This window comes from Platalea leucorodia, assembly GCF_965183815.1.
Source record: "Platalea leucorodia genome assembly, chromosome: 8".
Taxonomy (NCBI): domain Eukaryota; kingdom Metazoa; phylum Chordata; class Aves; order Pelecaniformes; family Threskiornithidae; genus Platalea; species Platalea leucorodia.
The window spans coordinates 9,235,990-9,246,468 of NC_138830.1; the positions used below are offsets into that span (position 1 = coordinate 9,235,990).

The 10,479-nt window shown below is 43.6% G+C and overlaps 1 protein-coding gene across 1 annotated transcript in view; it reads right to left on the bottom strand.

Annotated features, from left to right (window-relative positions):
• MME (membrane metalloendopeptidase) overlaps nt 1-3,757 on the bottom strand; it is a gene marked incomplete at both ends in the record, with an annotated part of 48,645 nt that extends 44,888 nt beyond the window's left edge. Inside the window, 2 exons of the mRNA XM_082318991.1 lie at nt 2,114-2,149; nt 3,598-3,757. Coding sequence (XP_082175117.1) covers nt 2,114-2,149; nt 3,598-3,757 — 196 coding nt within the window. The remainder of the gene's footprint in view (nt 1-2,113; nt 2,150-3,597) is intronic.
• Between the last annotated feature and the right edge of the window lie 6,722 nt (nt 3,758-10,479).

The window sequence follows — 10,479 nt, forward strand, 5'->3', positions numbered from 1 at the left end:
CTAGATCTTCAGTTTAAATTATGCCTTATTTCTCCAAACCCTTTACTGCTTTTCCTTTTTGAGTTCATTCATCATTATGTAGTCTATCTGAACTTCTTTTTAACAGATATACATAAATATTTAGCTGAAAATGAGCATCTTCAGAGATTAAAAAAAATCAAGTATGTAACTAATCTGATAATTTTTCAAACCACAGCATGAGCTTTCATGGTGGCAGAAAAACACCTTGGAAGTGTAACTAAAAGATAGTGATGACCACCTGAAATAAACCCTATAAGATACTTAGACTGTGCTGATGACAATATGCAGCTGTTGAGACAATGGACTGCCTTGGGGCTTCACCAATGGATGACTCCATCAGGACTGAAATGTGGGGGCAACTACCTTAGCTACTCTGGCTACTGTCTAAAATGAGACCTAAAACAAGCAGTCCCACGGAAGTACGGAAACCAATGTAATGACCTTTCTACACTGTTTCTGGCATGTCTGCAAGTCTAAATGGGGACTACGAATCAAAACCTTTTGGAAGCCTCCAATGGGATGCTGTGCACCTCAGATTCCTTAGCAACTGTACTTAACTTACATATACTTTTGCTTGCAAGCACATACGTTTTTCTTGCATGTTGACTGTCAAATCCTTCATGATTCTTCACCACCTTTCCTGTGTCTCCTATTGACATACTGGGTCACTGGCTTCTCCTAGGGCTGTCTTTTCTCTTAACTTCCAGAGGGGCCAGTCATGACGTACAGAATCTATGTGAAGTTATGAGTTCCACTTGACATGAAGATAACACGTAGCTATTAGAATGCTTACGATGCTTTTCAATGGGAGGTTATCAAGGTTGAACAACATGCAAGATGTTTGCTTGGTAAGCTGAGTGTGGGTGCTGGGAAATGATCCAGGTTCTGAGCTTCCGTTTTAGATTTCCTGCCACCCTCTGTGACTGGGCCACAGCATTTGTGAACTGTGTGGCCAAGTTATTCTACGGGGTGGAGAAAGCAAAACAGGAATGCCTGCGAGAAAGTAACACCAAGGGAGTGATTTCAGGGGTCCCATCTTCAGAAGCTTCCCAGAAAAACACATAATCAAAAGAGACCTGCTATAGGGGTATACAGGTACACCAAGGTGATTATACATTGGCACTGTAGCGGTCTCCTCCTGACTTGGAGAAGACTGCTGCAAGGGCATGAAGAACTGTCAACTGTTTGACCATGGAAAATGGCATGAAAGGAGAAAGCAAGGCAGAGGTGGCATAGAGCCCCTGTGAAATATATGTTGGCACAGCCCGCTGAATGCTCCTGTCTTGTGAGGAAGGAGACAGGCTGCTTCCGAGCCTAGGATCAGTTTGTATATTAATGAGGTGGAGGAAGTGTTATAAAGAGAATGGGGACATTTAGAAGTAGATTAGGCAAAAAAAGGAAACCAGCATTAATTGGTCTGGAGGAGAAAACAGAAAGGATGAAAGAATTATAGGTGAGGGAAAAGGGAGAGCATGGGTAACTTATCACTTTACCTACTACTAGAGCTTATATAGTATGGAACTCAGCATTTCTCTGATGCATTTTAGTAGCCCTCCAGTAGAGTTCAGACCAGGATGTAAACTAAGAATTTTTTATGCAGGTGTTACTGAAGGATGAAGTTAGCTTGTCAGACTATGAAATTTGGAATTTTTTATTGACATGAATATTGCAGATTAATATTGCATCTCCTCAAACAGTAGCATGGCATCTTTAATGTCTATCAATGATCAAGACTTTCTTTTAATGTACCTTCTTTAGAGACATACCCTCTGTTTGAATTCTGACTTGGAGGTAGGTGTGGGGAAGAGCCATCTTCTGATTCACTTAAAGCATTTCCTGAAGCTGGAGGCATTCTTTGGAGAGTCTGTTTCTAAATTTTAAAGTAGCCAGACCCTGATGACTTTGTAAGCTCTGACAATATCACATCACAAGATTTTACACTTGTAGAAGATCTATGCTAAGAAAATTATTTGGGTTAGCGGATCCCATGCCTCAATGTGCCATACTTGTCTGCAGTTAGATGGGAACATTACATAGTGGTAATTTTGTTTAAAAACATATGAATTAAACAGATATATATTTTCATTCTTACCTGATTTTATACAGTCTGGTGTTTTGCAAACCCCATCTAAAAAAGAATACAATCATATTCTTAATTCTTTACTGAATGTCAATTCAACCTACTGTAAATATTATTCAACCTACTGTAAATATTATTTTCATTGTCAGTGACTTTAGAATTGCATTTAATTGCAGTGTACAGTAAGATAAAGATGAATGGACACCTTACACTTAGTAAGTGAATATTTATACGATCAGGCTCTAAAAATACCATCATCTTCATCCCTTTAGGGTCATTCAGTGCTAGTCACTCATCATGTGGAATTTTTGTAGTCATCAGAGGAAAATATCCTATCAATCAATCAGGCGTGGGCAAAATATTGTTTTTATAACAAAGAAGAAATTTAGAGAAAAATAGCACATGGACTGAAGACAGTTGCAAAGTCAGTTTGAATTTAGCAATATTTCACAATGACAAGAAGACTTTGGAGCAATTATATGAAAATTCTGAGACATTTACTCCAAAGACTTCTAAACAAAATGCAAGGTTCAGGAACATGAAAATGTTTCCTTTTTAGACATTAGAAATAAAACTTTTTTTTTTTTTTAATTTTTAATTTCAGAATGGCATTTTTCCATTCCATAATTGAACTAGACTATAATAAAAAGTTTCAACAAAATTATGAGGTACTTTAAAATGAGACAAAGCATTTCATTTCCAATATAAGAAAACATTGTAGTTTGACCCCAAATGGAAATTTTAGCTTCTCTGTATTATATTTTCCAAAAATTATCAGGGTATTTACCCCGGAATGGAATTATTTTCAAATATTTTGGAATGGCTGCTGAATCACAAAACCTCTTAGTATGACTACACTCACTAAGAGTCCTTGCTGCAACAGCCTGTAAAAGGAAAAAGTAGGATTTTCATACATATACAGGAATATGGCGAAAGCACTGTAGTTTGGTTTTCTTCAGCAGTGTTGTATTTTGTAGTTTTTTGCTTACTGAAGCATTAATTACAAACAGGAGCATTGCTAAGTCAGAACAAGCAGATGTTTTGTGTTTACCACAACTTTGTGTGAACAAATGAATTTATAGTCCCTGCTGGAAAAAAGCAGTTTTGTGTCAGTGTCCAGCAATAATAAGTGCGAATGCAACTTTACATTTCGGATTGTGTCATACTGTCTAGTGACATACATATGAAATACCGTTCTGATGTAGCAGCTATTCATCATCTAATTTTATATACTGGGTAAGGTACAATTTTCTATTATCGGGCAAATAATTCTGAGCTGACCTCATTATTTTATTTTCTTAATATTTTAGGTAGTGCAGCTATATGTACCATGCAACACAGTCTTTTCTAATACATTTTAATATAATGCAACTTTATTTTTTTTACTATATACTAACAACTGGATTCTATTTATTAACGCATTTTTTCGTAATTTCTTAAAATACTTTTATATTCGTATGTATTTGTACATTCAAAGATAGTTTAAGTGTACTCACCATCATATGTTGCATACAGAACTATCATTGTGATTGCTACAATAGCTAGCAGAATCACTACAACAGCTAGCCCTATTTCCAGGCCACTCCATCGCAGTTTCTTCTTTGGTTTTGGAGTATTCATTTCAGTTATATCCATCTGGCTTTCTGACTTGCCCATAACCCAGTGTCTGAAAAGGAAAAAAAAAAGGAAAATTCACCTGAGGACTTATACTGTGCCATAGGTCTTGAAACTGGCTCAACTGCACAGTAACAAAGATGTTTTCTGGGTTAGTTTTCAAATTATTTGTAACACTACTAGAATGTCAGTCATGAAATTAAAAATTCTCTCCTCTTCTCATGCATGTGCACACGCACACCCACACACACAAGTACGTACCATGCGCTACTTGTCATTTACAGAGAACAGAAGAGTGGTCTTCCTTCACACGAAGAGGCCACCAAATAGAAAAGAAAGGCCAACAACCTATTTTTAAAACGTACCCGTGTGGCTTAATCTTGTATGACGGTACAGGAGTTCACAAGCAAGCAAAAAGCAAGTCTCCCAGCTTGAATAAAAATTAACTCAATCTGCCAATTACTTATCTAATGCCAAAGGTCAACATATGCCATTGTGCTTTGCTGTCATTTCTTAAAGTATTATGTAAGCAATTCTTGACTACAGTTTTACAGCTGTCTCTAAAAATAGTAAAAAAAAAAAAAGAATCAGTCTCTGCTGGGAGCCTGTCAAATTCACACTGAAGATAGTGAGTTTTCACAGTAATTTTTAAAGAACTGCAACCAAGTCCTCTCTTCTGAGAACACTGTAAATTAGGAGTAACTACAACACATACATGCAAAACTGGTGGGAGTGTGAATGGACTCACGCTCACTCATGGAATGTGTACGCAATAGTAGATTTTAAGATTGTATTTCTGTTGCTCTTTAGAGGTAACTTGGCCACCTTTTGCAGTGCTGCTGTTCTACAATTCTTTGCTCTCCCTTCATCTGCTCCCATTTATTTAGGGCCAGACTTTCCTCTGCTGATGGAGATTCAAATTCCTATACATACAGCAACGTATTTCTCAACATTTCACAATGAAAACTCAACAGTTTCTATTCACAGCATTTCCTGGGGATCTTTACATCCACAGATAAGAGTACACACCCTTTCCATTCAATGGGGAAGAATATGAGAGTTCCACTGGGATAAATAATGAAAACACCTACATTCACCAGACCCCTCACAAGAAGGTCAAGCAGGGGTGCAGGTCAGGGCATTCAAGTCCTCTTGTATTCATCACACCATTTTTCCCCCCACTTTCTGTAAGTCATTGTAACAGCAGTGAGGGAACCCTTCTCAGTTTATGCATCCATTCAAATCTAAGACTTGAACATAATTATTTTAAACGGGTTTAACTGTATTCCTGGCTTGTATTCATCTTTGTCTCCTCAAGCTGCTACAATCTTTCAGATATCCAGTCTTTGGTTTTCCTTTGGACCTTCTGTTTCTGCCTGATTTGTGTTCCTTAGTTTCCAGTAATGTCTTCCTCTCTTTGATGTCCATCTCACCTAGAATGCTAGCTCCTCCACTGCAAAAACATGTCATTAAAGTGTGTATGTTTATTAATAAGATAAAGATGGCAAATAACTCAGTATTATGGACCTAAGTAAACAGAGGTTTTGTGTTCCACGTGTTTATGCAATACCTGTCTCAGTGGATCCTTGGACACCATCACACTAACACTGTTTTTCTACATGAATTAGAGAACATTTTATTTCAGTGTGTCTCGTCTCCCCTTTTGTCACTACTCCCTGGACATCAAGATGTGTGAAGTGACTGGCAGTGCCATGTCTTCTATAGCTCAGGAAGCTGGAATCCCACAAGGTCTGCCCAGCCTCTGTCTTGCCAAACCCATAGGGACCATTACAACTGCTTTCATTTTCCTCATGAGCCACTGTTTTTCCCTGAAGAGTAGGCTTTTGGTCAAATCAGCAAGTGGTTCCTGAGACACAGGACTGAAATCCCACAGAACTATGTAAAAGAAAGAGCTATGTAGAGAAATTTGCCCTGCATTAACTGTGCTATAAATTCATAGATAATATAAAAGCAAATTAACCATTATACCCTTCTCACTTCCAGTCATATTAAGCAGAAAAAAAATTTTATTTATATTGACTAAATACTGACCAGTCCTCAGAATCCTCTGAACACTTGGAGCCTAATTTAAGAAATGATGCTTATCATCTGACTCTGATGGTGTCTTTAAAGCACTGAAAACACAGTTCATTATAGCAGCAAGAAACAGTGTACCTTTCATGTGCAAATATGTTCCTTACAGTCAGCTAAGTTTTTCCAAGTGAGCTAATCTTTCTGTTCCTGCAGGAGTGTTCCTTATGTTCATGGAATCATGAACTGATTGATTTTTAATCACTGACTGATTTTTACTTCTAGTTATTTACAGAACTTATCTGCATTAACGAACACCAGGTAAAAGCTTCTTTATGTGCTAATTGCAAGCACAGCAAAAGTATAAGAATAATTTAAGCAGATATAAGCCTAGGTGTTATGGTTTTCTTACATTTCTCTTAGTGCTTCTGTGATCCCCTCTACTCTGCCTACTAAAGCTTAGATACAACAGACACCTGAAATTACGTTGACTGATCCTGGTCTAGGTGGCATAGGGAGTTAAGGCATTAGCTTTTCCTTTTGGGATGTGTATGTTAAAAATCGACTTGTGGCTTACTTGGTTCTCAGCGTAGTCTCTACAGAAAACATAGCACGTCACAAGAATACTTTTTTTTAATAACTTGTGTAGCACGTACCGTGCAGATGAGCTACCCCCAGGCACGGTAAAAGCAAGCCACAACCGGCAAGGGCGATTAGGAAGTGCCCCGGGGCATCACGCCAGCCAGCCCACCCGTGGGCTAGCACCTCGCCCCCCGCCGCCCCGGCTGCAGGGAGGGGACGGCGCCCGGCGGCACAGCTCCGCTGCCGTACCCCGGGCGCGGGCCCTGGCCCCGCTGGGTGGCGCCGCGGGCCCGCCGGGCCGGGGCCGCCCGGGGCGGGGAGGGGCCGCCGGGCCGGGGCCGCCGCGGGCTGCAGCCGCCCGGGCCGCGCGGGGAGGGCGCTCGGCTCCCGCCGCAGCTGCCGAGCGGCGGGCGGTTCAGCCCCGCCGTGCCGGCGAGGGCTGCCGAGGCGCCCGGCGGGCTCGGGGCGCTGCTGGAGGAGGCGCGACCCGCGGCCGAGCCCGGCCCGGCCCGCTGCCCGCCCCCCGCCCCGACGGCACGCCGCCCCGCGACCCAACTGCCCGGTGCCCGGAGCACGCACGCCGGGGAGGCTCGTAACTTAGGGAGGGTCAGAAATCCCGGCAGGACGGCCGGGGCAGGGAAGCCGCGCGGGGACCCGTCCGTCCGTCCGTCCGTCCCGCCGCCGCGCCCGCCCCGCTCCCGGCGGCCCCTGTCCCCGTACTCACCGGCTGGCGCTCGGAGGGGTCCGGCCCCGGGGCCGCCAGGCACATCCCCGACCAGCGCCGGGCGGAGGCGGCGCGGGGCGCCCCGGGCCGGCGGGGCAGCGCCCGCGGGTCCCGGGGGAAGGCGGCGCGCAGGCTAGGCTGGCGGGGCGCCGGGCGGCCGCCGGCGGGGCTCAGCGCCCGGCCCGCCCGCGGGCAGCGGCAGGGGCGCGGGGCGCCGGCATCGCCGGGACATCAAAGCCCGGGGCGCTCCCTGCTCCCCGCGCCGGCTGCTGGCCGCTGCCGCCGCAGAGCAAAGCTGCTGGCAATCAAAGGAGCCCTTGTCTGCGGGCTGCCGGACGAGCAGTTCTCCGGGTGACCTGAAGGCTTCTTCCTCTTTGCGATCATAAAAATGTGATGGGGCAGGAAACAAACAAACAAGCCCCCCCGCCCCGACAGCGACAAACCACGCTCTTCACCTCGCAAAGCTTCCCCGAGCGCTTAGGTAGGGGAGAGAGAAGGCGCTGCCGCCCGGAGACAGGCGGTGCCGATGGGCGTTATGTCCGATGGAGCTGCCCCAGTCCCGACTCGGGACCGCAGGCTGGGGAGGCCACCTCTGCCCGCCGCGCTGCCGCGGAGGAGGGTGGAAGGCAGCGAGGCCGTACGCAAAGCGGCGGCTGAGCTGGGTGCGAGAGCAGCCTGCACCTTCCTTCTTTCTCCGGCTTTTCATTTCTTTCCAGTCAGTTCAAGAGAAGGAAAGAGATGATGCACAGGGAAGGTTAGCGGCTGCATGTCTGCAGTGCCTGGTGCCTGTTTCCATGCAGACTCGTTGCCTTTGTCAAATTAATGCAGTCACATACCTTCTGCAAGACCTTATATCCTCGTTCACTGAGTTATTTTCTTCTCAGGAGGGAGACAGCTGTGACTTCTTGCACAGAGAGGCAGCTCCGAGCTCTGTCATAAGATTTCCCAGCCAACCAAATATCAAAAGATATTTGTTTCATTCTTACTAAGTTTCATTTTTACTAATAAATTGGCAAACATCAGAAGAAGCCATATGAGTTGCTGTCATTCCTCTTGCTCAAACCAGATATCACACTCACTTCCTGCTGCCTTCCTAAAAGCATCTTTATTACCTCTGAGGCAGAAATCGCAGCTGAAATTCCTGAAATCTTTTATTACCAGCTACACACAGTAAAATGTCTGCTGCTTGAGAGGGGCAACCTTCCTCCTCTCTAAGAAATGTGGACACTGAATCCTGACTTCTTTATGGAACTGCACAGCAAATGATCCGCAGAGCAGATGCAATGAAGAAGGGAGGCTGATAAGGTATTAAGTGAGCATTAGCTGTAAAAATGAAGCACTTTTGCAAAATGAACATCTGAAGACGGAACAAGAACAAATAAGGTTTTATTCACCGAAAAGGCAATAGAAATACCAAAAATAGGCAAGAAAAACATTTCAAAAAGTCTACTGCATTTTCTTACAGGCAGGAGTGGGGAAAATGCTGATTATATCCTTTCCAGAATCAGTGTTCAAATTAATATAAATATCTCACTTTCAATCTTGCCTGCATTAAGTTTTGCACAGTTCCATTCTGGTTGCTACAACAAGCCATCTTCTCCTGCAGGTCAGTCCTGACATTACCTGGTGCCTTAAAGACACCCAGACACAAACAACAGAAAATCTCTGTAGGAATAGAGAAGTCGTTAAAAATACACGTGATTTTGTAATTAGACGCCTATTGTACAGCCTTAACTACAACAAAGCTTTAAAAGTAGAAGGTGACGTGTGTGAACAGATTGAGCTAAAATGGCAAAGAAGGACTTGTTTCAAAAATTTTAGGTGAATCCAAAAAGTCTTAACTGCCTAATTCACCACAAAAAGAGAGAAAAGGGAGAAACTCGACTGGAAATCTGTAACTAGTCTGAAGACGAGTAACATGCCTGACAGGCAGTGTGAGAGTTTCCACTCTTGTAGAATCTTGTGCTTGGAAAGAGGGATTAGACATCTGTATACACGCAGGCTACAAGAGGTGTGACCTGTGAGTCAAATGCTGAGATTCCTGTTTGGCCCTTACTTAGGGAAAACTCCCATCCAGTCAATAGCGTAATATCCTGCGTAAGAATACGCAGAGACCTGTTATCGATGCTCCCATGGACAATCAGAGAAGCAAGGTTCGTAGTAGGAGACAATACACTGCATCAGGCCTATGCTACAGCCGAAACACTTTTTGGTCAGCACAGCCCCGCCACTGCCGCAGGACGGCTCCCCTGCTGCCCGCTGCTCCCAGCTGTCTGCCAGCGGGGGCTGCTTCCTCGGCCCACGGGACGGGTGCGACGGGGGCACACCGCTGTCCTGCCGCCACCCCAGCGTGCCTCAGAACAGAGGGTTTCAGTAGGTGGCATAAACATCAAGTTCCTTCTTTCACTGACCTTCAAACTCTGCCTATGAACAACTTCTACAAACTCCTAGCTGAGATCAATAGTGTGTTTGGTCATTTTTATGCCCTATAATTTTAGGGATAATAAGAGACCTATAGCTTCATTCTGTGAACAGAAATGCCCTACACATTGCTAAGGTGTACACCCAATGCCGTGATGAACCAAAAAGCAGATTACTGTCAAACGGTAAGTATTTGCTTTCCTTTTACTTAACTTCATCTTTCTAGTACTGTAATTTCACAAATCTGAGATAAGAAACAAAAAAGCAAACCAACAACAGAAAGTTCAGCCCAGAATTGAAAAAATAATGAAACCCTCATGTTTAGAGATTAGAATAAATAGTTTGTCCTCATAACCTTCCTGAGTTGTCTTACGCTCAAGTAATCTTACTGCTTTCGGTGAGAAAGACAACAGGATTAAGAGTTTGCAGGTTCATCTTTAGGGGTAAGTTTAATGGGATCTGGCACTACTGCTGACAATTCTCTGGACTTCTGATGGACAACCACCATGTTGAAGCAAATACATGGTAAATTTATAGAACCAAATAAAACTCAGCATATGATTTAGAGAGTCAGATAATGAAAAAAAGAGCTAATGAAAGAGCACACTGTCATTAAATCAGTGTCGTTTAAAAATGAAGTTTCTGCTCAATATTTATTTGAGAGGAGACAGTACTGTATCTCCTAAAAAATCAGTGGCTAGGGAAGTACGCTTCTCCACAAACTATGCCCGCAGGTAGTTCAGAACAACGTACAAAAATGTCCACTGTCCAGCCTTCAGAAAAACAAACTGCGTCACAATAGCTCAACTTGAATTCTTCATCAAGTGAAGAAAAGCCAATAACCCATTCAATATTGTTTTCTCCAGTTGGTCCAAACTGACAACAGTAAAAGACCTTATTCTCAATATGACCTCTGGATGACATTTAGGAAATTAGGACTCATTGACATTACTATGAAACGACGCTGATGATATTTGTTGTATTTCCTTTTGGGAAAGCTCACTTT